Here is a 27,308-nt window from a genome sequence, read left to right on the forward strand (position 1 = left end):
CTGGGTCAGGAAGATTCCTTTGGAGGAGGAAATGGAAACCCACTCGAGTATTCTTGCCTAGAGCACCCCATGGACAGAGGAGCCTGGCAGGCTCCATGGGGTTGCAAAGAGTCAGACAGGACTGGGTTGGGCTACTGAGTACGCATGCATATTAGAAGAACTGGGCTGAGCGGTTCCCCCCACCCCATGTTGAGTCATGTTGATTTCCCTCCCCTTCGTGCAAACACCTCTTGTTCTGTGAGTCGCTTTGACCACCTCCTGCAGGGAGGCCGCTTTCTTTCTCTGACTGCCTCCAGATTTCTGTTCTGAAGAAGCTAATAGTTCGGGTTTTTCATTCCTAATAAAAGTTCCCTGTTACTTTAGTTCCCCAATCTTGGTGTTCTTTGAGCATTTCTTTTCACTGTTAATGATTTAAATTGAAAAGATAACATGGAATCTGAAGTGGAGCCATGTTAATGATAAGGAATGACGAACCACCTTCCTTTCCTAAACTCTGCTGGGCAGTTACCAAGGGTCCTCTGCAGCCTGGGCACTTGCCAGCCCCGCCATGACATCTTCTAAAGAGGCCTCAGTGTCACAGGTTAAATGCAGTCAATCAGTGATCACCAGCCATGTTGATGATTCCAGTCCAGGGGCTTTCAAAGTGGCTCAGTGGTAAAGAATCCGCCCGCCAGCACAGGAGACAGGGTTTGGTCCTTGGGTTCGGAAGATCGCCTGGAGAAGGAAATGGCAACCCACTCCAGTATCCTTGCCTGGGAAACCCCACGGACAGAGGAACCTGGCGGGCTTCTTAATATTGTTCTACTCTAAGTGGGGCGTTGAGTGAAGCTCAGAAATGTGACTTGGGATTCTAACTGCTCTGAGAACACGCACACACGTGCACAGGCGTTCCCAGGCGCACACACAGGCTTCCAGGGCGTGTTCCAGGAGCATGTGTGTTTATCCTCCGAGGGTTGCTGCACCGTGGAACTTAAACGTGGTGACCCAGGGACTGAAGGGCAGATAAGACCAAGGAGGGTCTTGGAATGCAGGAAGGGAAAAACCAGACCCTTATCGTCCTTCCCTCCCCTGTGTCGTAACCTTTCACGGATTTTAGGTCCTCCTGAGGAGCATAACCCGTCTCCCCTCCTACCCCACAGTGAAGGTTGCTCAGTCGTGTCCGACTCTTTGTGACACCATGGACTGTGCCGTTTATGGGATTCTCCAGGCCAGAATACTGGAGAGGGTTAGCCTTTCCCTTCTCTGGGGGATCTTCCCAACCCAGGGATCAAACCCAGGTCTCCCGCATTGCAGGCGGATTCTTCACCAGCTGAGCCACCAGGGAGAAGGTATGTGCCTTACTCTTCCCCCCGACCCAGTATATGCGTCCAATCAGCAAAGGACCCACAAGACCCCCCACCCCACTCCTTGCACCCTGGGTATAAAAGTGGACTGAGGAGCTCTCTGGTCAACGGCGGTTCTCCCTTGAGCTGGCCTGCTGTTCTAACAGCGTCTCCCACTCTAATGACCTGTATTCTCCTCTCATTCTGCCTCCTGTCCGGAAATTCTTCTCCAGATCACGCGCCCAGATCACGACCTTAAACAGGGCAGCTGGCTGGTCTGGGCCCTACAGTCCCCACCCTGCTCACCCCGTGACGTGCTGTCAGCTCTGTCATCCCCGCTTAGCGAGTGCAGCCCTCGGAAAGGCCCGATCCGTAGAGGAGGAGCACGTAGAAGGCTCTGGCGGGCGCCGCTTTGCTGCGTCTTTTGTTATTTTTCATTTCACCTCTTTGGAGAGGCGTTCTGTCCTGATCGGGCAATGATGGAGGCGACGAACATTTTTAAAGTGCATCTTTTAAAATGGAAGATGTGTTGTTTCTGGTCAGTTAAATTAAGGATTAATTTCATTAATCTAGTTCTCACGAGCAAATGTGTTCCGCTCGAGGGAAAATTTATTTGCAAGCAAGAAGGCACCGCACACGTTGTTCCAGTGTTTATATAATTACTGTCTTTATTTAATGGAGCCCTGCTTATTATGAATATGTAATATTTGTTGTGATAAACATAATCTTTTGGTGACATGTGCTTAAAAATCAGCTGAGCATTAGTGAATGAAGCTCATTTTAATTCCCACTCTACCCTCTTTGTTTTGATATTAAGAGTATTAAAAGCTGTGTTATTGAAATTTTTTTTATATGCTAGATGGTGTAAAATTTGAGGGGCACTGAAAGGTGGTAATGACAAGAAAGTCTCATTACCTTGTCCCCAGGCTGGTTCCTTAACCCTAGATCAGCAACTGTGAAGTATTTATGCTTCCAGAAGCGTTCTCAGCACGGACAAGGTTGTGTGTGTTAGACACACACACACACACACACACACACACACACATCGCTGTGGCTTCGGGATGGTTGCACTTTGGTACACTGAGGCTTTTGTTGGTGGCTTAGCCTTCCTTACAGGAATGTAGCCCAGAGAAGGAAATGGCAACCCACTCCAGTGTTCTTGCCCGGAGAATCCCATGGACAGAGGAGCCTGGCCAGTTACAGTCCGTAGGGTCGCAGAGAGTCGGACGTGACTGAGTGAGCACGTAGGAATGTATCCACGTGCATGTAACCAGCCCTGGGCTGTTACAAGCACGGCAACAGCCCGGCTTTGGGAGACATTCTTGGCCCAGGTATTTCATGTTGATGGACCAGCTGGCATCTACTTCCCTGGACCGTTGGAATCGCCCCACCCCCAATCCTACAGTCCGCGTTCCCGTTTCCCTGAGATCAGCTGATGACAGACAGTGAGTGTTTTGTGACCTCTCTGATCACCCTGTTCACTGCGGGGAAGGTGTGGCGTTGGTTCCTGTGTGCTGAGTGCACACGAGGGCTCAGGCGGGCCCTGTACTAGAGCACCCACGGTTAACTTGTCTGCAGGGACAGCTTGTCTGGGACACGTTAGGGTGGTCCCGCTGGCCAGAGAGTGGGTGTGCAGGTACCCGATTAATGTGTGCCCCCGACACGTGGCCCCCAGCTGGCTCCCTTCCATGGAGGGAGCAGTGGCCCTTGCCCTTCCCTTTCCTGAGTGAGCATCTTCCCTTCTGAGCTCCTTTCCAGTGGGCCCACTCACTCTGGCAGTTGGCTGGGCGTTCGAGTCCCCGAAGTCCAGTGTCTCTGCTGTTGGACCCCGGTCCCCGTCAGCTCTCAGCTGCGCCTCAGAGGCCCTTTGCAGCTGCCTGGCGCCTCCCATCGCATCCTGATCCCCCAGCCCGGCCTTCCTCTGCCCGGTACGAGGAAGGCCTCTGAGCCGGCAGACCGCAGCCTCCGCCTTCGCGGGGCCGGCGGCGTCTGTTTTTCCGTGTCACCGTCTGTCTTCTCCACATGTTTTCTGGTCATTCTCTGCGATGCCCCCGGTGGCGCTGCGTCCGTTCCTACATCCGTTGGGTTGGGAAGTCGGGCATCTGTTTGAAACCCTGGCATTACTTGACTTGTAGGCCATTTGTGATTTGACTTCTGGTCATCGTGTAGCATGAAGGAATTGGGGGTTTTCAGAAGAGGCGTGGAAACTGAAGGCCCTTTGGAGGCAGGCCCTCCGCTCGGGGGTCTCTGGGGCAGCCGCCATGTTCGTTACCAGCTCCGTCTGTCCGTCCCTAAGTACACAGAGCGGGTGAGGGGGTGGGGTGCCATGAAGGGAAACGGCAGGTGGGGGACATGGGGAATCAGGTCGTCGGGGTCCTCCCTGTGGGGCGGTCACCTCCACCCATACACCTGGGGGTGAGAGGCAGAGACTGTCAGGGGAGGCCGCCCTGAGAGTGCTGACTGGGGGGCCAGGCCCTGCAGTGGGCCGCACCGTGGCTGGGCACCCCCGGTCTTTCCGGCACATCTCATGTCACCCCGAAGTGTCCTGACTGGATCTTCAGTGTCTGTTGTGTCGTTGAGGATCAGAAGTCCAGCTCAGAGGTCTTCTAAACCATGACATGCTGTAAACACTGGAATTTTCAAAACCCAGCCATCAGCTTCTGTAACTTTGTTGATGGAATTTTAAGCAAGTTACTACTGTTTTAGGGGAAACCCTGAGGCTTAAAGTTGCCTGGCATCAGGCTCAGTTTCAGAAAACCCGGAGCCTCCGTTGTCCTCCAAGTGGCCCACACCTAGGGTCAGAAAGGTCTGAACACCCAGGGCAGCGTGGATCCTAAAGGGCTGGGGCAGGACTTGGTGGTCTTGGGTCGGAGTGTGTGATGAGGTTTAGCAGACGGGACACAGACCCGTGTCAGAGCGGCCGTGTGCGGCAGGCAGATAGGTCTCAGCAGCTCAGGGGATGAGATCCCAGGCTGGGGCTGGACCGTCTTCCGTGTCCTTCCGGTTTGAAAACTGGCACCTCGGGGGCGTCTGATCCTGCCCTCCATTAAGTCACGGCGTCTCACTCGAGTTCACCCTCTTGTTTTACAGATGCCTTCGTGAACAGCCAGGAATGGACGTTGAGTCGATCCGTCCCGGAGCTCAAAGTGGTGAGTGGTCGCTCTGGCCTTGAGCCTGGTTGTTTCTCAACCTGCAGGAGGGGGCCTCGGATTGGGCCCAGGAAGAGGCGCGGCGTGACCTGTGAGCACCCCACGTCTTCATCGCGGGGGCCGTCTCCTCCCCTGGGGCCCAGAGGTGTATCCGGTGTGTCCTGGGGAGTGGGGGGCGCAGGTGAGGCTGAGGTTGGGGCTGGAGCCCAGGGTGCCTGTGATGGTCGTGATGGGCGGCCAGGCAGATGGCCTGTGTGCAGGGCTGCGTGCCCCCCCTGCCGTTCTCTCATACCTGTGTGTGTGTGTGTGTGTTTCAGTGAGCAAGAGACACTCATCGGTTTGTCTCTCACACACCCACCCGCCCACACCTTTGCTAGTCCTCTGCGGGATGTCATGGAAAGTCTCTGTGGCTAACTATCAAGTCATAACTGTAATTCATTATTAAGAACATGTGGCTATGTACTGTTAATGAAGGAGCAGTGAAAAAAGCTTCGTTCTCATTGTGAGCTTTAATAATTCAGCGAGGCTACTCAAAGCTTTGTTTGCTGTTTGATCGCTGAGTCGTATCCGACTCTTGGCGACCCTGTGGACTGTAGCGACCCCCTGGACTGTAACCCGCCAGGCCCCTCTATCCTCCACTATCTCCTGGAGATTTAAAGCTTAGAAATTGACTGAAGTAAAAGGTAACTTGGGTCTGTTGCAGTCATACCTCTGAGCCCTTCCACACTTTGCACCCCTCACCTTAAATTGGAAACAAGGACCAGTAGAGCTATTACATGATCACGTTGCTGCGCAAAAAGTGGCATTTGGAGGGGGTGTGTGTGTGTTTGTGTGTGTGTGTATGTTTTTGTGTGTGTGTGTATATATGTGTATAGGTGTTCTTTTGTGTGTGTATATGTGTGTGTGTATGTGTTTTGTGTGTGTGTGTATGGGTTTTTTGTGTGTATATATGTTTGTGTGTGTGTTTTTTGTGTGTATATGTGTTTGTGTGTGTATGTGGTTTTTTTCTGTGTATATGTGTTTGTGTGTGTGTGTCTGTGTGTGTGTGTGTGTTTTGTGTGTGTGTTTTTATGTGTGTGTGCATGTGTTGTTATGATGTGTGTGTGTTTGTGTGTGAAACGTCTCATGTGGCGGACTCTGACCGTGGTGCGAGTCTGAGCCTCCCCAGTGACACCTTCCTTGGGGGAGACCACGGGGCCTGCCGTCCCAGGGTGCCCCAGACGTGTGGGTTCTGCAGGCCCAGCCCAGGGACAGCGCCACTCCGCCCCGCGTGCGCTGAGACGTGCCCCCGGCAGAGGGCCAACCCCGCGGGCCCTGGCCAGGAAGTGCCGTCAGCAGTCTCAGTCCAGCAGCCAGGGATGCCACTCAGATTTCCAGGAAGGCTTCCTAGTTCCAGATCGGCCCTCCTGAGCCAGTGTGGCTGGTGCGGGTGGGGAATTGAGGATTGAAGTGTCATCTGAGGATCAGACCCTCTGGTTTAGACCCAGTTTGGAGAGCTGAAGGTGTTGATGATTCTGCCAGAGCCACACACCAGCCCGTGATAACTGAGGGTGCCTCCCACCCAGACTTGTTCTCTGCTGGTGTTTCCAAAGCATGCAGTGTTCTGGAATCAATGCCTGGAGGGGTGGGGTGGCCGTGTTAACAGGTGGATTTACGATCCTGAAACAGAACTCTCTCGTAAAGTTGGCTGGAATTCACAGGAGGGGCGGACTGCATCTCGTGGATAAGTAAATGCAGAGGGTTCTGGAGTCCTTCTGGGGAAGGGCCTGCCCACCCCGCCACAAGCTGTGTGGGGCCGGCCAGGACCCCCGCTGGCGCCCTCCTGCTGGGGGGAGGAGCAGCGGGCAGCCCAGCCTCCCCGGGAGACCCCTTCCGTGCCAAGGCGTGCCCAGCGTCTGCAGAAACGCTCCTTTGTTCAAGGGCAACCTCTGTGTGTGACCACAGGGCCACAATTGTGTCCTGCTGGGTGCGGCCCCCAGGACGGGAGGCCCCTTAGGTCAGTGCCCCTCAGATCCCCGACTCCGTTTCAGAAATGCAGCAGGTCCATCACAGAATAGCAGGCCTCAAGTGGACTCTTTAGATCTTGTTTGAGCGTAAATCTTCTGGAATCTGTCAAGGAGAAAAATGTCAATGTTTGTTTGCTTTCTTGCTGGCCCCATTGCCCGGCGTGCGGGACCCTAGTTCCCTGACCAGGGATTGAACCTGGGCCCTCGGCAGTGAAAGTAACAAGTCCTAACCACCCAACTGCCAGGGAACTCCCTAGTGTTGGCTTTCTTTTCCAGACTGGCAGCGCTGGGCTGTCTGCTTCCCGAGGTGGGGTCGGTAGTGGGGAGATGATGAATGGCCGGTTGCTTTCGGACTCCCTGCCACGGGTCCACACTCGGGTCCCTGTGGATGTCTGCAGGCAGCATGTGCTGACCGCTCAGCTCCAAGCAGAAAGGAAAGGACTCCTGAGATCTCTGGCCTCGTAGAGGAGGGCATCAGTCCACAACTTGTCACATCCCATTTGTGTGTTTTCATTGAATTCCCAACTGGGATTTTTAACCAAAAGCCTCAATTTTCTTTTCAGCCAACTCCGTGTTTAGCAGGTAAGCAGTGGAGTGTGGGCAGTAGAGAAATCAATTTAGAAAGACACCTCGTACGGCCTGACAGTTGACAGTTCTGCCCCGAGGATGCCCAGGCCCACGGTGGTCACGTGTTGCCAACAGAACACAGGATTCTGTAAGTTTCAGGGCACCTTTACCCGTGTTACCTTGCTTCTTCCTGAGCCTGGAGACCCAGACTGGCTCGATTCCATTCTTCTCTGGTTTGTATCCAGGAGCTGTTCACAGATCCCAGCACAGCTTTGCAGCTTAAAGAGCATTTTCATCCCTTGTTTTATTTTCTCCTCACAGCTGGCTGTTAGTTTCTGCCAGTGTTTCAAATTAAAATAAAGCCCATGGTGTGCACACATAAAAAGGTGTCTGAGGTGACCATTCAGTTCAAATAAAACACCTTCCCCCCCCTGCCCCGTGTGGGGGATCGAGCGATTTGATCCTTGCAAGGGGCGAGTTAATTCTTTGCAAATTGTTGACGTGTCAGAAGGAGAGAATGTTTTCACACATAGAAAACACAGACTGAATAGAGTTTGATTTCGAGCACTTTCCTCCTCGGGAAAGAAGCAGCCTAATCTTAATTAAAAATTCAATTCAGTGGCATACTGTTTTGGATTTTCTCAGCGTGAAGCTGACAAACAGCAGGTGCCCTTGAGCAAAATAATAATTAATAGGTGAAAATTCTCAGATTATAGAGGCTCACGGCAAAGGGAAGGCAGGAGTCCAATCAGGAAGGAAACAGCTTTATTTAGGTTCTGTCCACATGGTCCGGAGCTTGGAGCCGTAGTGATGAAGCATCTCATTTCTACTCATTGGTGTTAAGTCATTCATTCATTTATTGCCCAGTGTTGTGGAGGGGGAGGTGAGGGGGGGCAGGCGTCTGCCTTGGGCAGTGCTGGGAGGTGGAGAACCAGACCCACTTGAGAGCCAGCCAGTCCCTTGTCAGCACTGGAGAGAGTCAGACCCTCAACATACGATGCTGGGAAAACAGAGGTAAGAGGCAGGCTGGTTGTGTGAGGAGGGCGGTGAGGGAACTTTGGGAGGAAGCATTATTTGAGGCTATGGCATTAAGAAGGCTTCTCAGAGGAGGTGACATCTGAACTGATGGCTGAGGCATGCATAAGAGTTTGTTTCGGGCAGTGATTGGTGGGGAAATGTCTAGGTGTCCAGAGTCGGTGAGGCTGAGCGTGGCGCTTGGTCACTGGCACACGGACCTTGAAGCAGGGAAGGGCAAGTTGAGGACGGAAGGAGCCTGACTGGTGGGAAGGACAGGATGGGTTCAGGGGTTTAGGTCGGATTTTAATAATGTCAGATGTGTTCTGTTTTATTAATCTGTTTGTTGTCCTAGCTATTGGCACCATCATCCATTTATCCAACCAGCCAACATCTCTCTCTTCTCCCTCCCTCCTACCTCCTTATCCATCCACTCACCCACCTGTCCACCCCATCCACCCATCTACCCAACCCTTTGCCCATCCACTCCACCCATCAACCCATCCACCCACTCACTGACCCACTCACCCACTCACCCATCCATCCACTCCACCCACCCACCCATCAACCCATCCACTCACTCACCCACCCACCCATCCACCCACCCATCAACCCATCCACTCACTCACCCACCCACCCATCCACCCACCCATCAACCCATCCACTCGCTCACCCACCCACCCATCAACCCATCCACTCACTCACCCACCCACCCATCCACCCACCCATCCCATATTTCCCAGCACTTTGTTGGGACCAGAAACTCCTGAGTGTAGGGACACAGAGGAGTGTCCTTGCCAGTATCCGAGACCTAGTTCCTGGTCTTGGGGGACGTGATGTGGTGGGAGGACAGCAGTGGACAGTGTGTTGGGCGTGCAGAGAAGCACGGAGACCGCCCTAAACTCTTGGCTGAAGTAGGGCAGGAGGGCCCGGGTGAGTGAAGCGTGGGTGTGGTTCCCGCCTGGCCAGGGTGCCTCCAGCGAGATTGACTGTAAGGATGCGGAGGGGACACGTTGTTGTCTGCTCATGAAATTCTTGGACTCCAGCCTGTAGCCAGAGTGAGAGGTTTCCCAAGAGTTGTGAAATGAGGGTGTCGCATTTTTGCAGTGTTGACCGTAAAGAATCTCTGGTATTCTCGGGGTGAGGAGGGGGAGCTCCCCAGGCAGGGTGACGAGCCAAAGGCTGTCCTGAGCGCCAGTGGGTGGACTGCACCGCCTGCCCCGTGCAGCGGTGGAGATGCTCACAAACTGTCCTCCAGGCGGGTGTGAGTGGTCAGGTGTGTCCACTCAGAGCCTTGGATGTGTGTGTTGGTTTACCTGAACGGGGGCGGGGCTGAGACATGACAGTGGGAATCTGAAGCTCCTTACGAGGAGGTGGGATGTGGCCTTGGCTCCCTCGGGTGGGCTTTAGAATCCAGGATCCAGGGGATCCTAGGGAAGGAGCCCACATGGCTGAGACGGAATTCCAAGAGGAAGCCCAAGGCAGAAGTCTGCAGAGAACCTCATCTACAGCTTCTGGTGAAGGGCTGGGTCGGGGCAAAGGGAAGGTGAGGGGTTTCAGAAACCAAAGTTGTTGGTGACCTTGAGCAGTGTCTTTGAAGCCATAGAATCAAAAACTTCGGGGGGTGGTTCAGGGTGAGCAGGGAGGGAGCAGGTGTGCCCCGGAGGCCTGGCTGGCGGGGGAGAGAGGCAGACTCTTCCTGGGAGGAGACTGTACGGGGCAGGGCTCTTGTCCTGCTTTTCCTAAGCAGGGATTGATTTTGATGCCTCAGCGCGGCTTGGGGGGTGCATTTCTATTGGGGGAGGAAGAGGCTGTCATGCAGGAGGGTCTTCACACAGAAGATGGTGGGGGGTGAGCTCCCGAGAGGCGGGGGCGTCCCGAGGGGTGGTCCCTGCGTCCAGGCGTGTCAGCTGTGGGGAGCTTTCCACGGGGGAGCTGTCTCTGGTGGAAGGTGGGATAAAGCCAGCCTTGCCCCCTGGAGATGGTGCATTCCTACCTGCTGGGACAGTGGTCCCTCACATCTCTCTGGAGCCTGTTTTAGGGAGGATGAACGTGGGCCCCTGGTGTGTCCTCGTCTCGGCCCTGCAGTGTGGGACCCCGTGTCCAGAGACCAGGCCACCTCGCCACCTCCGTCCTGCTTGGTGCGGCTTTCTCCCCTCCAGTCCCTCCTGGACACTGTTCCTCCCGGACTCCTGATCCTGCCCTGAGGTCGTGATGGAATGTATCAGAATGTCCCCTGATCTCTTTATGGCCCAGTACTGCCGCTGTGTCCTCTTTAACCTCGTCCGTGCCTTGTTGAGAGTTTTGAGGGTCCCCGATGCGTGTTGGTGGGCTGACTCAACTGTGCACCTTTCCAGTGTAACCAGCACTCATGGGATCTAGAAAAATGCCACCACAGCCAACGTGTGTCCAAACTGTGTCGATTCTACAGGCCGTGGAGACTGATAGAGATGTGTGATGTTAATTGAGGGTGCTGGCATCCCTTTTTCTCCCGGAGAAGAATTTAATGAGATGATGTTTCGGATTGCTGTCCGTTCCACCCCTGTCTGTTTGCAGGTTGCTGAAAGCGTGGTACACTGACCGCTCCTTAGTGACTGTCCATTTCTGTGTTGCAGGGCATCGTGGGTAACTTGGCCAGCGGCAAGTCGGCCCTGGTGCACCGCTATCTGACCGGCACGTATGTCCAGGAGGAGTCTCCCGAAGGTATGCTCTTTTGGCAGACAGTCTCCAGCTCAAGAGAGTTTAGTTGGCCGAGGTTTTCGTTAGCATATTCTAAATTGTGACTGTCATGTATCCCATATCAAGAAAAAGAATAAAATACGAAGCGGTAGAAATCCGTAGCTATGTTGCTTTTTCGGTAGTATTGTCAGCCAACCAGTCACGTTAACTTCGTCTTGGCATTGGGAGCAATAGAGTCAAACCATAAATACTGTTAAATACGCCTCTTACCTGGTGGTTCTTTCCCTTCACATATGAGTCCAGTGTCAATGCCTTTAAATATTACTGCTCGGACATGTCTTCACTTTGGATGTCGAGTTTATAACGTAATTGGTATGGACTATTCCACAGTCGCAGGCCCGAGTACTTCAGATGACCGCCACCATACGTTTGAGTATGTTTGCCCCTTTATATTGCATTCTAAACATGGAGTAATCATTTCTGCATGAGAATAAGCTGTTTCTTTTGCCGTGAGGCTTTTACTTCTTCAGTTTAACATATCCACGTTTTGTTTTTCGCTGTAAATGAAACAGCGGTAGGAAGGCTAGGAAACCAGGCAGCTTCTGTGTCCCCCCAGATTCAGCTAGCGTGTACACACACCGTTTTCTAAATTATATTTTCTCTCCGTGTAACCTTTTAAAAATCCAACTCTGAGACACTGAATTTCTGGTTCCTTCTTTTTCTTACTGGCTGTTCCATTCTTTGCAGATATGGATGCAGGTAACTATACATTTCCTTCATGGCAGCGCTTGTCTTGTTTGAAGAGCGAGGAGAGACCCAACTCTGTACTGTAGTCCTCCCTTGCCTCCTCGTTCTGTGTTATCCATCCTGTTTTGTTCTCATCTTACCCTTTTTTGTGTTGTTTTTTTTTTTAAGTTAAACATTTCACCCTGTTTTGTCCCTTAGATGTCTTCTTAGCAGTAGTTCTGAGTAGCTTCCCATGTTCCCTGTAACACCTGTTCTAGTATTTAACTCTCGTTGCTGGGCACCTTGTAATCATTGCGAAGCGTGTGGAAGGTGGAATTCTCTGGCCACCTTTGTTTGGGGCTCTGCCGTGACTTTGCAGAATTCTCGGTGGACACGTGAGGGAAAAGGCCATGTTTCCGTTATCCATATCCACATGATGATTTCAGGGAGATTAGAGGTGAAGGCTTGATGTGGGAGTCAAGGAGGAAAGGCATGCCTAGCCACAGAGAAATGGATACAGATGCTGGACAGTGGCGTGCTTCAGAGGCAGTAAAGGCGGCCCCTCTCCCCTCTCCTGGACTCTGTACTCGGGGTGTGCTGGTGTACATGTGCCTTCGTGTCGTGAGTGCGGGTTTTAGGCGTGGTCACCTGGATTACACCCAAGAGTCTTTTAGAGATTGTTTTTCTTGAGTTTCTGCTTATTCCTCGGGACAGGCTGTGTAGGTTGCTGACCCTACCTCCTCGAGTTAGGCTGCTTGTAGGCCCGGGATATCCTGGGCTTCACTCGGGGGTGGGGGCCCTAGCGGTCACGTGGTCTGGGCCCTGGTTTCGCGGCCGCACGCTGGCCTCTCTCCTGCCCGACTTGACGTCTGGTGTGGCTGGTGGGGGTCCCCAGGTCTCCCGCCCATGGCCAGCTTCCCCTTCCCCCGTCCGTGGTGCTGCTTTGTCGTTTTTGTGACTTTTGCCGTTTCAGTGTCTGCCGTCACGTTTGGGCCTCGCTGTGCTTTCTGTGTGGTGGACCCTTAGATTCTGATGAACATGGAAGCCTTTCTCACGCGTGTTTGTGCATCAAAAGTAAAACCATCCCCAGTGGGGGGACCCAGACACGCCATCTTAGTAGCCCCACTTTCTCCACTTTTCAGGCAGTAGTTCGTAACGATGCGAATTTCACGGTGTCATATGATTTTCAGAATACCTCGATTGTAAAGAGGGGAAGTGCCTCGAGTTCACTCTCGGGACGTCCGTCCTTCCATTCGTAGCGGGGAGGTGTCTCACCACTCAGCAGGGCCGGTGCCCAAGTGCTCCCAGGTCAAAGGAAAGAGTGTCCGTGATCTTTGCTCTCACCTTCAGGGGCTGGCCCTGCCGCCTGGCCACCTGTCCTCTCATCGTTTGATTCCGGGTCAAGGGATTATTCTTGGCATTGCCAGCAGCCTACAGGGGTGCCCGCCGTGGACATGCGTCAGGGCCTCCGGGTCCTGGAAGAACCGTGAGCAGATGCCCCCTGGTGCCTGGAAGTCTTTAGCCCCGCGTGAGCCCCTGTTTCCCAGGGCCCGCCACCCTGGGACCGGGCAGGGTGGATGCATCTTTGCATCACTTCTCCAGACCAGGGAACTGACATCCACGTGCTGGGGCAAGCCCCACGTGGTGGCAGGAGGGGCCCAGAATTTGTTGTTTCTGAAAGGAAATGCGTGAGAAAAGCCTTGGCACATAAAGAGTCCTTGCTTCTGGTCCGGGAACCTGTAATTGCCAAGTGTTTTCAATCCTTGCCAGACGCCTTAACATCCATCAGTTACCCATGCTTGCTTCCTCGAGAAGCTTGACAGCAGTGAATGTTCTGGAGCTTTCGGGCACCGTGTCACCACCCAGGTTTATGGGGAATGTGGGAGCAGAGGGATCCTTTCCAGGGGGTGCCGGAAGCCAGTGGTGCCATCGCAGCTCAGCTGCACCCGCAGCGACTTTTGCAGCAAAGGGTCAGATCAGGGCACAGCTGCTGGTGTTATGTCGTGGGTGCTGGGCTGAGGGGTCTGGACTCCGGGTGAGCTGTGAGACCCTCCCATTTCCTTGCTGTTGTTATTGAAAGTGTGAAAGGGTTAGTCACTCAGTCGTGTCCAACTCTTTTGGGACCCCATGGATGGTAGCCCTCTATCTCCTCTGTCCAAGGGATTCTCCAGGCAAGAATACTGGAGTGGGTAGCCTATCCCTTCTCCAGGGAATCTTCCCGACCCAGGGATTGAACCTGAGTTTCCTGCATTTCAGGAGGATTCTTCACCACTGAGCCACCAGGGAAGCTTACCGATTTATCCCCCTTGCCTCTTATACAATGACTGGAGTGACACACTGCCATCTCCACAGGGCAGCAGCTTTCCATGGGAGGCATGTCGCTGCGGGCTCTGTCTGTGCACACAGCTCATTGGGGCTTCCCTGCGCGTCTCCTGTCTGCACAGGGCTGTCCTTTTGCTTTAATCAATATGTAAAAAACCTTTAGTGTAGTCAACCCTGAACATTCATTGGAGGGGACTGATGCTTAACCTGCAGCTCCAATACTTTGGTCACCTAATGCAAAGACTCATGGGAAAAGACCCTGATGCTGGGAAAGATTGAGGGCAGGAGGAGAAGGGGGCGACAGAAGATGAGGTGGTTAGAAGGCATCATTGACTCAGTGGACATGAGTTTGAGCAAGCTCCGGGAGATGGTGATGGACAGGAAATCCTGGCGTGCTGCAGTCAACGGGGTGGCAAAGGGTCGGATGCGACTGAGCGACTGAACAACAGTCCTTTAGTGTCACTCTGACCCATGGTGGGGGGATCTCTAGGTGCCTGAGAGGGAGAAGGTGGTCAGGGCCTTCTGTTTTCACCTCCCCAGCCTTCTCCCAAGTGCAGGTTACGTCCGCTTTCAGAGGATGACGTCTGTCGTGCGTTCACTGTGTGATCCATTTTGGTTAATACTTTATTCTTGTGGCAAAGATAGCTGACGCATCCACTTTAGATTATTTTCAAGATACAATTGGAAATGAGGGAATGGATTTAAATATTATGTGTGTTTTTATAATTAGTGAATTAGCAATGTACAGGGCTTCCCTGGTGGCTCAGACGGTAAAGTATCTGCCTGCAATGAAGGAGACCCAGGTCAAGAAGTTTCCCCATGGAATGGGAAATGGCAATCCACTCTAGTATTCTTGCTTGGAAAATCCCATGGACAGAGGAGCCTGGTGGCTACAGTCCATGGGATCACAGGATTGGACACGACTAAGCGACTTTCCCTTCCTGCAATGCACACAAGTAGGTAACTCAGCTGGGAACCTGTAAGTCCACGGAAGTGTTAATAATCCAAAGAGTAAAATTTGGGGGCACGCACATAACCTTTTTAATCGTGTGTGAGACAGCCTGTGTGTATCCGAGTCCTTAAGGCTGCCTTGACAAGTGACCACAGTCTGGGTGGCTTGAAACTAGAGCTGTGTTCTAAGGGCTCCAGAGGCCGAGAGTCCGGGAGCAAGGCCTTCTACAGGCTGGCTGCTGCCGAGGGAACTCAGGAGAGTCTGGGTCCTGGTTACTGCCAGCCCCGGGTGGTCCTGGACCTGCGGACACGTCTGCAGTCTCTGCCTTGTCGTCCAGGGACGCCTCCCCGTGTCTGATTCCCCATTTCCTTCATGTCATGAAGATAACCGGCTCTGGATTTTGGCCCACAGGTACTGAGGGTTTGGAATGGATTACATTTTTAGGGAAAGTTAACCCACAGCAGTATGTGTATAGTATACCCTGGGCGTTGACGCAGAGCTGTCGAAGTTGCCCCGTTACTTCTTAGTGAGACGAAGAACTTGTAGCTGCCCCAGGCCTCACTGGCCGGGCCCACGCTGGTCTCCTGGAAGGTCAGAAAGATTCGGTCAGCCTACATGTGCCCTTCACACCGATGATGGAATTTCACAGCTGTCACTCACTTCCGATGGAAATTACTCCTCTGCCGTCCGTGCCCTGCTGATGGCTGCTAGTGAGGCCAGTGAAGGAGGATCTGGGTATGTAATTAGTTTCCAGCTCGTGTGTTTGTATGCTCGATGTCCACTGTGCGTCCTCGCCTCCCCGCTGCAGACCCCACGTGTCTGCCGCTGTTTTTAACTCCCTTCAAGATAAGAAGAGAAAGGAAGGAAACTCAGGCTGCCCAGTATTATGTGGGGATTTGATGGAGAACATGGGCAGCCTGAGCCGCGTCCCCTTGCAGCTGGGAGACCGTGGTGTCCCCGAGGGCTTTGAGCTTCAGGTATCTCTCTCTGTTCCTCCCTCGTGTCTCCTGCCGTGGGCCACACAGAGGACCTGGGGCCCAGAAAGGCTGGTTCCCAGCAGCTGTCCTCCCGGTGATGGGGGGCGGGGAAGGGGCCCATCAACTCTGAGACGGATCAAACCGTCCAGCAGCTGGAGTGGTAGATGTTAAGGGTGGTGGGCTGTGACGGCGCCGGGGGCGGTGCCTCCATCCATCTCTGCTCTCAGGCCCCTCCAGCCCGCACGTGTGGCAGCACCCACCACCACCCCAGAACAGAAAGCATGGACTTGGATCTAGCAGTTGCGGCTCTGCGCCCTTCCTGTGAGGAGCAGAACAGACTAGGATGGTCGGAAGAGTGCAGGCAGAGAATGAAGGGTGGGTCTTCCCCCAGGGACGTGCTGGAGGTGGGGAGGGAAGCCCATGTCCTTCCCAAGTAGGAGGAGGAGAGGGACTTCTTCCGCATAAAGAGGAGGGGCTGAAAGGGCAGAAGAAACCTGAATGTCTTGCTGAAGTAAGGAAAGGTGTAGGACAAGATAACGGCTAGTCAGGGAAAGCTTTACATAATGTGTGTTAGTCAAGGTGAGAAATCAGGCTTTCTGAACGTAAGTCATAGAATGTGGGATGTGCTTTAATACTGTGCCCTGGGGTGTGGGGAGGTACACCGGGTATGTCTTGACTCTTAAAAACCTTGCTGAAAGGAGCCTGCAGCTGTTCCTCTTGTTGGTACGGACGTACGGAGTTTGATAGACTTAGCGGTTTCACGGGAAGAAGGGAACTGACCTGCCTTCCTGGGAGAGGGACCTGTACCTGCCCAGCGCCCTCTTTACTGCCTTCGGGCCCAGTGGTGTGTGTGGGGGAGGAGGGCTGAGTGATTTCAGGGATGGAGCAGGACGGCGGCAGGAGGGCGGCGAGCTGGTGACCCGGGAGGAGCGGCGTCTTTCCTGGGAGCCCCAGAGCATCCAGGGACGTGGGGGGTCTCACGGCTGGGGCGCCCGGATGCCCGAGTGTCCCCAGGGACAGGGCTGCCCTCCTCCTTGAAGCCCTGAGCCTCCGTGCCAGGCCCGAAACTCACTTGCCTGTGGTTGAAGCCTGGCCTGCCTCAGCCGCCTAAGCTCTCAGTCCTCCTGGCCCGGGGTGAGTTAGCCAGCCGCCTGAATGTGGACTTGCTCCCTCTGCTCCGAGAGTCGTTTGTGGGGACGGGGAGGGTAGACACGTGGACGATTCTGCTTAGCCCTGGCGCAGAGCCGGCAGGGCCCAGGGACGCGCAGATGGCCCGTCCGGGTCCTGGTCCTTTGCTGCTGTGTCTTCTGCTCCAGGTGAACAGCCTTCTTCCTCAGCTCTCCTCGCCGTGTGACTTCAGGACCTCGTGTCTACCAGCAGCAAGAACGTGACGCCCCCGCTTCCCACCCACCCACCCTCCCTCTGCTCCTGCCCCAGACAGCCTGTTCCCTGACCAGGCTCCCATGACAGTGTTTATTCCACCAGCTTTAAGTGCAGCTCAGCTCAGGACACCAGAGCTCTGTATGAGACGCCTGGGACCTACATTGTGGTCATCTGGAAACGAGAGAAAAGAAGAGAATTTAAAGTGGGCTGGGGACTTCCCTGGTGGTCCAGGGGCTAGGACTCCGTGCTCCAATGCGCTGGGGGTCTGGGTTTGACTGCCCCCTCCTCCAAGTCAGGCAGCTAGATCCCACGTACTACAACTGACGGTTCACATACTGCAAGCAAAGACCCCTCCTGCTACAACCAAGACCCAGCAGAGCCAAATAAAAAAAATAAAAGTAGTAAAAAAAAATAGTGAGTTGACCACATCCCCAGTGGTGCGGGTTGAGCCTGAGTTCCCTGGGTTCTTTCTCGCCCCGGGGTGGGGTTGCTGTCTGAGCTGCGGGGGGTGGGGGTCAGGAGCTTTTCTGGTTGCAGGTGCCTCAGCGCCCCAGGGCCCCCCAAGAGGGGTGAGGAGCGCCCCCCATCTTTGTCTTTTCCTCCCTGGTGTGTCCAGCCCGACGGTGCCCCTCGAGGGTGACCGGCCCTGGGCTTGCCACCGTGCCCTGCCAGTTCCTAGCTGGGATGTCAGGTGCTGGCCGTGGGCACCTCCTCTGGAAGCAGGGGTCTGCTGTGGTCAGGTCACCTCGAGCTGGACGTCTCTGTTAATCCCTGCATCCCTGGAGGACCCCCTGGAATTGTTCCCCAACAGATGCACGTATCGTCAGGGCAATAAAAGCCTTCTCAGGAGCCTGTGTATCTTAAGTCACTTTTTAAAAAATGAACTGTTTAGAATGAATGTTTACTTAGTTTCTTAGAAACAAGCCATGTGGTAAATACCAGCCTTTATTTTCTGGGACATATGAAATGCATTTAAACTGTCAGCTCCAAAAATCCTTTCCAAATCAAATAAACTTAAAAAAAAAAATTTTGTCAGCTACCACTGCTCAGCAGATGTTAGGCCTATTTCTGAACACGTTCTTGGGTGCTGCTTAATGTTCCAATGAACAAAATCTGTAAACGCTAATAAAATTTGAGGAGTTTTGAAATCTAGCCAGTTCAGTGTTTCCACATAATTTTACCATGTTACTTGTAACCAAGTGATTAAAAGTACATGGTAATTTTTTAATGAGGAGTATCTGAGACCTTATGAAGAGCCTGCTGGTAGGTTGGCTTAGTAGGTAAAGCAGCAGTCAGTTCAGCCACCTTCTCTAATTATTGCAGATGCTAACTCGGTCTGTAACTGTAGACATAATCATTGACGCTTGTCATCGTCCTGATCTGCGTAAACAGCGTGCTAAATAACGTGTCCCCTCTCACGTAAGCCATATTGAGGATCAGATAATGTTGCCTTTACAACAGGCGAAGAACGCTAAAGTTATTGCTAGCACTTCAAAGAAATAAAGAGAAAGTAGGTTCTGCTTCATTTTTAACAAGAAAAAAAAGGCCGTAAAATGAAGAGTAAGGAGATTATGTTTTTGGCATGAACAGAGTTGGCAGGACAAAATGTGTCTCTGAGTCGGTTGTTTGGAACTCTGAACACACCGTCCCGTATTGTTATAATTAATTCAGCGGGAAACCGGGGGCCTGCTGAGAGCTGGGCACGGCGCCTGCAGTCGGGGAGGAGGCGAGGCTTCAGGACGAATGGCTGTAGTTGCAGGTGGTCATTTACACCTGAGCAGCTGAGCACGCTGGCTTCTCCCGGAAAGCATCCCCACACGCTCCGTGGTGTCGTTTGAGCCCCAGAGCCCCCCAGTAGTAGCCTGTGTGCTGGGGGACATGATTGTTGCTTCCCTGAGACACCTCCTGACTTCACAGATGACAAAACCACTTCGTTCATAGGAAAAAGGAGACTGGGGTCTTGAAAGTTTTACCGTCGAAATGACAGATCATTTCCTCTAGGGAAATGTTAAGCTCCAAGATGGTTTTTTTTTTTTTTTTTGAGCTTTAAGTGGTGGTTTAGTTGCTAAGTCATGTCCAACTTGTGTAACCCCATAGCCTGTAGCCCACCAGGCTTCTCTGTCCATGAGATTGTCCAGGCAAGGAGACTGGAGCGGGTTGCCATTTCCTCCTCCAGGGGACCTTCCCGGCCCAGGGATCGAACCTGGTCTCCTGCATTAAAGGTGGGGTCTATACCAACTGAGCTACCAGTTAGAGCGTGACTTAACTGCACGTTAGACAACAGTTGTTGGGCCTGTCCGAGCTGACACCCCTCCTGCCCACCAGCGTGTTCATCCTAAGACACTGGCCGGACCCCCTCTGCTGAGTCCTGACACTGTTTCCAGGGGAATAAGACGGTTCCTGAGAGTGTTCCAGCTCCACCCCCAGAAATGGGAGGTGACATTCCCAACGCTCAGGGCCGTGTCCCCAGCAGGAACCTCTAGGGCAGACGGCTATCCCGCAGCGGTCACCCCCAGCCCATGCGGTTGAAGGACTAGGTGCATTTCTCTTTTTTTTGCAGTCTGGACAAACGTGTATTTACAAAACAACCATGTTACATATACACAGGCTTTTGACACACAGTAGTTTAAACTATTATGTCTTTTTACTCCTAGAAGGTAAAAAATTTAATAAACTAATCCTTTTTGCTGTTTTTGTACAAAGTGACAGGTCATGTACTTTTTTCAAGATTCAAAGTCTTTTGCTAAGTGCAAACCCTGGATTGCTGTCTCCAGTTTTCAGGCAAGAATGGGACCATCACGGAGCAGTCTCTCTGGGGAGCAAGCCTGGAGGGGAGGTGCCGGCTGCTTCCCAGGCCGCTGACCTTGGTGAGGGGTCACTGTTGCGTTTCTAAAGGCTTGTAAGAATAAACAAAAACAAAACACCCCATGCAAACAAGGCTACTGCCCGCAAGGCCTGGATTATTGACTGTCCGGCAGCCACTCCCAGAGACAGTTTGCAACCCCTGCCCTGCAGTGTGTCCACACTTCAAGGCGTGACCTGCAGAGGACTCTGGGTTTCTCCACAGGATCCCACCTCACAGCCACCAGCCCTTTTAGTTTTCTCGAAACAAACACCTAAGTTGCATGCGGAGGACTGTGTGAACTGACAGTTCTATGGTTATTTTTAAATAAACATATTCAAAAATACAGTTCACATGACACACACAAAATTTTTTAATAAGTTCTTTACCAGGAAACACTAGTTTAGAGTGGTCACGTCTGAGGGACAGAGAGCCCGTCTGGTCAGCTTCTGGTGGGTGCAGGCCAGCCCACCCAACGCCCACATCCACCTTGCTGAGGCGCCTGCCCCTGGACACGTCTCGGGCCCTGGCTGGTGGGGCCTGGCCTTGTTTTTTAAAGCCACTAGGTGAGCAGCTGGGCTCTCTGTCCTGCAGCCTCAGTCCTTTGTGGAATTTATCCTTTTTGATGCTTAAAATAAATTTGAAGGGCACTAAAAATAAATAACCGTAAGTACGTTTTTGCCCAAGGAAACAGATGTGCACCACTAAATATATTCCATTTACCACCAGACTATTTCAGAGAAAGGAGTTGATGCTGGAACGTTCGCGTACAGCCCAGGCGGTGAGCACTGGGTGTCCAGCTAACAGCCTCCCTCTTCGGTTACCCAGCCATCCCTCGTTTTATTGACGCTTCTCAGGTGCCCCCTTTAAAAAAAAAAAAAAAAAAAAAATTGAAGTTCTGCAGCTACCTTGCATCGAGCGATGTTGGCTGTTTTTCCCAGCAGCATTTGTTCCCTTCGTGTCTCACGTTTTGATAGTTCTTGCAGAATTTCAAACTCTTTTCAAGCAAAAAGGTTGTGGCTGGCTGAAGCCTCAGGTGATTTGGTCAGCCTTTTTTTTAGCAGGGTTTAAAATTATGGTATGTATGTTGGTTTTTTAGACATGATGCGGTTGAACGCTTAGAAGACTATGACGGTACAGTAAGGACGTAACTTACATGTCCTTGGAACCTTCCAGGTTCTTGTGACTCTATTGTGATATTTTATGGCGGTGGTCTGGAGCTGAACCCACAATCACTCCGATGAGCGCCTGAATATTAGATTCTATTATTATATGGAGGTGCCCATCATTTTGGAGAAACGGCTGTTTTCTCCTTCAGAGGGCTGATTCAAAGCCAGACACCCCCCTGCGTCATCTGCTCAGGGGGTTCCCACTATGTTCTGGGGGATACCGAGTGTGTCTGTTCCTGGTGCCCAGTCCCCTCCCATTCCCTACCCAGCCCACTCTTCTCACCCCTTTCCTTTTTCTCCTACTGCCCTTGACAGTCAGAAATCCTGGGGACTTCCCTGGCGGTCCAGGGGTTGACTCCACACTTCCAGTTCAAGGGGTGTGGGTTCCATCCCTGGTCATGGAGCTAAGATTCCACATACCGTGCAGTGTGGCCAAGAAAATATATATTAAAAAAAAAAAAAGTCCTGTCCTGTTCATTCTGTTTCTGGCATCACTCACTGACATGGAAGTCCCCAGCTAAGGTTAGGAACACACCGTGTGTGTGTTAATTGCTCAGGTCAGCTCTTTGTGGCCCCACGGGCTGTAGCCCGCCGGGCTTCTCTGTCAACCTCCACTCTTGGGACAGCGGAGTGTGTGTCTGTCCTGAGAGCAGAGCTTGATGGCTCAGCTGCCAGATCCAGGGGCCTCAGTGAGACTCCTGATCACCCCAAGTCTCCTGAGGTTTGGGCCGTGCAGGCTGCCTGTCCGTTGGAACAGCTGCTGAGTTACTGGGAGAAGCACCCAGTTCCAAGGATGATGGTGTATGAACTTTGTGGGTAGGGGGTGGGTTCTGGCTTCCCAAAACAGTTTTGCAGGAGAGTCCCAGGGTGTGGAGCCAGAGTACCCTGAGTGTGTCTGGGGCTCCAAGCCCAAGGAACAGGCTACAGGCCCAGGCGTCGGCATCACACCTAGAGCGTGAGCTGGGGATGGCAAGATCCAGGCTTGTCTGTGCAGCGAGTGTCCTCTTTCCACCGTAGAGTACTTGGACACCGTCACAAGAAAGGATGCTTCAGGCTCTGGGACCTGCCTGCCTCCTGGGATGAGTGATGCTGCAGGGAGTGGTTTACTCTGCAGTATCTGAGATTCTGCAGCCGTGATTAGAGAGACATGTTTTGTTGTGATCATGCTATCTTGCAGCAGTTTTAGTGGGGTACTTTTGCAGGTGGTTGTTTTGTCATTTAGTTGCTAGTTTGGCTGACTGTGCGACCCCATGGACTGTAGCCCATCAGGCTCCTCTGTCCATGGAATTCTGCAGGCAAGAATACTGGAGCAGGTTGCCATGCCCTCCTCCAGGGGGTCTTCTTGACCCAGGGATGGAACCCAAGTCTCTTGCGTTGGCAGGCGGATTCTTTACCATTGAGCCAGCAGGAAAGGCCCCCACCTTTTTTCACCACAGAGGAAAAGCAGATAAAACTTAGTGAAGGTGGACCTGGGTCTGTCCTTAGTTGATGATGATCAGCCAGCCTACACCTGCCCCGGGCTTCCATGTTTATTGTTGTCTTGAAAAGGTGGTATTTGGAGGGGAGAGCTCTTAGTGGGTTTCATGTGTTAAGCTGCCAATTTCCATTTTCCTCAAAGCTCTTGACGTTAAGATATAAGGAAGCTCAGTATGACTATTGAGCAACAAACCACTTCCTCAAACATTAATTTCAGATTTCTTTTTGAGCAGCAGTACCATTTTTACAAAATGCTTTCAGTAGCCCTCTGATACCTTGTGCAGTTCCATTAATAAAACTTGTACAAGTTCTAGTTTATAAATCTGACTCGCTGCTTATCAGGGATGGCAATGAAGCTGTTTTTATGAACACAAAATAGGGCTTTAGGGTCTCCTGTTTCCATTTTACATCTGCCTTTCCATCCAGTTAATTTTTGCTTGTATTTACTTGATGTCAGGAAAACCTGAAGTACACAAGTGAGACTTTACACATACATTCACTTCACCTGCCATTTCAAGGTCACTCTTCCGTGAAGTAGATCCAGAAGTGTTGAAGCAGTAGGAACAGTGAGGTTCTTGAAATTCCAGGTTGAATTAATAAAAATCAACCACTCATTCCCTAGAGGTGTTCAGGTGTTCAGGTCCCCATGGACCATGGTGCTCACTAAATGCGCGGTGACATCCCCAGGAGTCAGCTGGTTAACTGATTGTTGTTGCTTAACTGACTTGGGTCACACAAAACACTGTCACCGCACATGTACCCAAGCTTGTCCCTCCCAAGAAGGTGGGACATGTCCCAAAGCAGGTTGCTGGTTTTTAGAAGGCCGGGGTGATGGTGCAACCCTCCCAACACCCCAGCAGCGGGCTCTGCCTTTGCAGAGAGGTTACCTGATGTAGCCAGAGCCCCTATCTTGGTCTGTGGCTTAGCATGTAACACACTTGCAAGTGCAAGTTGGTTGTTACTGTCACAGTTTCAGAACCAGTTGTACATCTCTTAAAAAATACTACACTGGCCATTTTCCAACCCCCTACAAAGGCTCTGGAGAATGTTCCTGGGGGTGCACCTGGAACGCCGCTGCAGGATGAGTCTTGATTGGCAGGACAGCTGTTCAGCCGGGCCTCCGAGGCTCCATCCTTAGAGAGTCCCTGTCGTTTTCTCCTGGAATATCGCGTGCTCTTTCAATCTGCAGGTTCGTCTCTTCCCGCACTTCAGGACAGTTCCTCCGTACTTCACCCGAGTTCTCTAGTTGGGTATTTGTTGTCAGGGACAGCATTTCTCCTTTCCTTAGTTTTGTTTGTCTTCCTGTCAGTTAACTTCCGTCTTTTCGTCTCCTTGACGGAGTTTATTTCCTGCCGTTCCTCCTGGTCAGAATTTCAGCTTGGAGCGGTGTTTTCTTCTCTCCCTTATTTTTCCACATTTTATTCATTTGTTCCAAAATGCCAGTTGTGGTCCTCTGTTCTAGAGGCTTCCATCTCTTGTGACGCTGTTTCAGATTCTTTTCCTGGAGCTCTCGTGTTGTTAACTGCCTGTTAATAAGTGGCATCAGGGAGGGAAGTGACTGGAAGGGATTTCCTTCTGCTTTTTGAGTTTTCCATCTGCCCTTTGAGTTTTGCAGGCTCCTTTGCAACTCTCCCCCACTGACCTCTTTTTTTTTTGGCCATGCCACGCAGCTTGCAGGATCTTGGTTCCCTGAGCAGGGACTGTACCCTGGCCACAGTGATGAAAGCCCACAATCCTAACCACTAGGCCACCGGGAAACTCCCACAATCCCCTGCTGTTTTTCCTTCCTGCCGTATCTTCACATGATGTCTTTACCATTTCCGTAGCTTTCCCCCCACTTTTCCTGAGATGGGCACGGTCTCGACGGCAGTTCAGCACAAGGATGCATGCACTTGTCAGGCCGTTCACGCTGGCTGGGGCCACTGGAGGGCTTCGTGGTGAGCCACGTGTCCCGGGTGAGGTCTGGGAAGCCCCCCACCACCACCAGGTTTCCTGGGGAAACAGGACACTGGCTAGAGGAAACCTCTCTGGACCAGAGGGATGCCCCACTGTGCCCGCTCTTATGTCCTTGGGCCTCCCATACCCACCCCCTGCCAGGAAGTGCTGGACGAGGGACTGAGGTTGGGTGTCCCCTCCCGAGAGCCTTAATATAACATGAGCCCTTTGTCCTCTGAGGGCATCCCCTCCAGACCAAGGTGAGCTGCTGTTACAGGCAGGCCACTGCTCTCCAGGAACATGCTGGGCGCCCGCCCCCGTGGGCGGTGGGAGGGTGTGGGTGCTGGCCCCCCGGGGCCCCTCCATGCAGTCTGGGTGTTGCAGGCACTTTGCCACCAGAGAGCCTTGGCGGCTGCTCATCTTGGAGCCTCCTCACGGTCAGGGGCCGGGACAGGGAGACCCTTCTGCCCCCACCCACCATAGCATCCCTCCTCCCTCAGGGACCAGGAGCCCCTCCCCACCTGGCCCTGTGGTCCTCCTCGATTTGTTTGGCTGTGCTGGGTGCTGCTTTACCGCACAGGGGCTTTCTCTGGTTGCGGCGATCAGGGCCGGTCTCCAGTTGTGGTGTTCGGGCTTCTCCTTGCCAAGCGCGGGCTCTCGAGTGAGCCAGCTTCAGTATTTGCAGCTCAGGAGCTTAGTTGCTCTACAGCAAGTGGGATCTTCTGGGACCAGGGATCGAACCCGTGTCTCCCTCATTGGCAGGCGGATTCTTAACCACTGGACCACCAGGGACGTCCCCTCCTTTCTCTTCTCCCCCTTCTCCCGCCCTGCTCCTTTTTATTCTTAAGGCCGGTGATTTCAAGGTGGTTTATGTGACGCTCTGCGTCTTGTCTTGGTGGATGGTGAATTTTGTTTTCTGGTTTTTAACTACCTCCTCTCCCTCCACCTCTTTTATTAGAAATGGAAGAAAGGGAAATTCCGTTACAGCAAAATTTGAATCTTTCCTCTTACCCTGGAACTTTGACTTCTTTCCTGATCTTTTCGTCTTTGTTGTACTCAGGTCTGGATGGAATGAAGTTGTTGAAGACCATAGCCTTTGTGTTAAATCCCATTTCACCTCAAGCCAAAACTGCGAGCCTTTCACCTGTGAACTGACTTACCAATCACCACGGATTAATTGGATCCTTACTCTTAGTACATTTTTATAGTCCCCCCCTTTTTAAAAAACAGTAAGTTTTTTTAAAAAAAATTGGCAGAGGAAATGAAGTCTGATTTGGTTAAATTTTGTAATCGAATATGTTACCAATAAAACTTCTTTCCCAGTGTAAATATATGATCCAAAATTCATTTAAATATCACGACACAAAACTTCTCCAAAACCTCAGCGATAGGCATCAGGCTTCAGTATTTTTACCAAAGAGCAAAATTCATTTTAAGAAATTTTTGGCACATGATTAATTTTTTTATATTGTCCCAGGGAGAAATGAAAAGACTCATTTGTTGTCTCCAGTGTATTCCTCTCATCTCACCAGTCCTAAATAATTATGAGACGACCCCCTTCGCAGATATTCTATTGTATTACTAAGCTAAGTAAGAAGAACGTTTTGGGCAGATGTCAGGAATGACAAGAATCTCGAAACCGTCCCCCTGGGAAAATCAGGAGCTCCTGAGCTGGGGGCCCTGAGAAGGTGTCAGGACTGGAGGCCAGGACTTAGCAGCTGAACATCAACGATCAGCCTCTGCAGGGGGCTGTGTTAATTTCTTCCTGTCTGCAATTATTCACAGGTGGGCCTGGTCAGGATGTTTCCTGTGAGCTACACACAAGTATTTTTGCTTAATGTTCACTACCTGGGAGGCAGGGTTCCCAGAGATGGGCCGTTGTATCATTTAATCTTATAGGCAATATCCCTTTCATGATGAACTTGTAACGAAATACAAAGGTGTTTTCCCCATCACAAAAAGTGTTGGGCAGGTCTGTTCCTTTTAAGTCTCCTAAGGGTTCCCAGGTACTGGTAATGCTAAAGAGACATAAGAGATGAAAGTTCCATCCCTAGGTTGGAAAGATCCCCTGGAGGAGGGCATGGCAACCCAGGCCAGTGTTCTTGCCTGGAGAATCCCCAAGGACAGAGGAGCCTGGTGGGCTACAGTCTGTGGGGCCGCAAAGTCAGACACTAAGTGAGTTAGCAAGCAGGCACAGGGATGCCTGTCATTTGCAGCTGAAGACTGCTCCTTTCCATGTGGTGAGTGGAATGAGAAAAAGACACACGCCACCACCCACATTCTTGTTGTTGCCCTGTGGGTGTAGGGAATCACACGAAGGCTTCCAGGCTCCTTTGCGGACGGTGTGTGCCATGAACTGTCTCAGCAGAAGTCCACACAGAAGAGAGAAGACGTGAGAACCAGGCGGCACGCGTGGGTTTGGGTCTCTCCCCCTCCTTTCTGGGGGGCAGGGGGGCAGATTGATCAGCGTCTGAACTTCTTTTCCACCCAGTTAGATGTGGATATTCTGGTGGCATTTGCACCATAAGATGCTGTGAGGAGGATGAGATGAAGTGGGAAGTGAAGTGCTGTGTAAACTATTAAGTATAAGGCTCGCTGTTGCTTGGAGACCTGTTAATGATATGTTAATAATTTTTAGTCCAGTTAGCCAAAAGCATAGAAATGTCAAACATCTGTTGGAGTGTTTACTGCCAACAAAACTTTTAATTTTTTGGTAATAGGAAAATTTGGTTTTCTTTTCCTCCCTTTTAAAGCAGAAATGCCAACCCAGGTGAGATGGTTATACCCCT

General features: G+C 52.1%; 1 protein-coding gene across 2 annotated transcripts in view; it reads left to right on the forward strand.

Moving 5' to 3' along the window:
- Positions 1-27,308, forward strand: part of AGAP1 (ArfGAP with GTPase domain, ankyrin repeat and PH domain 1) — a 566,367-nt gene that overhangs the window by 185,143 nt on the left and 353,916 nt on the right. For both annotated transcript variants that reach the window (XM_068962986.1, XM_068962992.1), the window contains exons 2-3: positions 4,413-4,471; positions 10,674-10,761. In XM_068962986.1, coding sequence (XP_068819087.1) covers positions 4,413-4,471; positions 10,674-10,761 — 147 coding nt within the window. The remainder of the gene's footprint in view (positions 1-4,412; positions 4,472-10,673; positions 10,762-27,308) is intronic.

Source organism: Capricornis sumatraensis, chromosome 2, assembly GCF_032405125.1.
Source record: "Capricornis sumatraensis isolate serow.1 chromosome 2, serow.2, whole genome shotgun sequence".
In the NCBI taxonomy this organism is placed as follows: domain Eukaryota; kingdom Metazoa; phylum Chordata; class Mammalia; order Artiodactyla; family Bovidae; genus Capricornis; species Capricornis sumatraensis.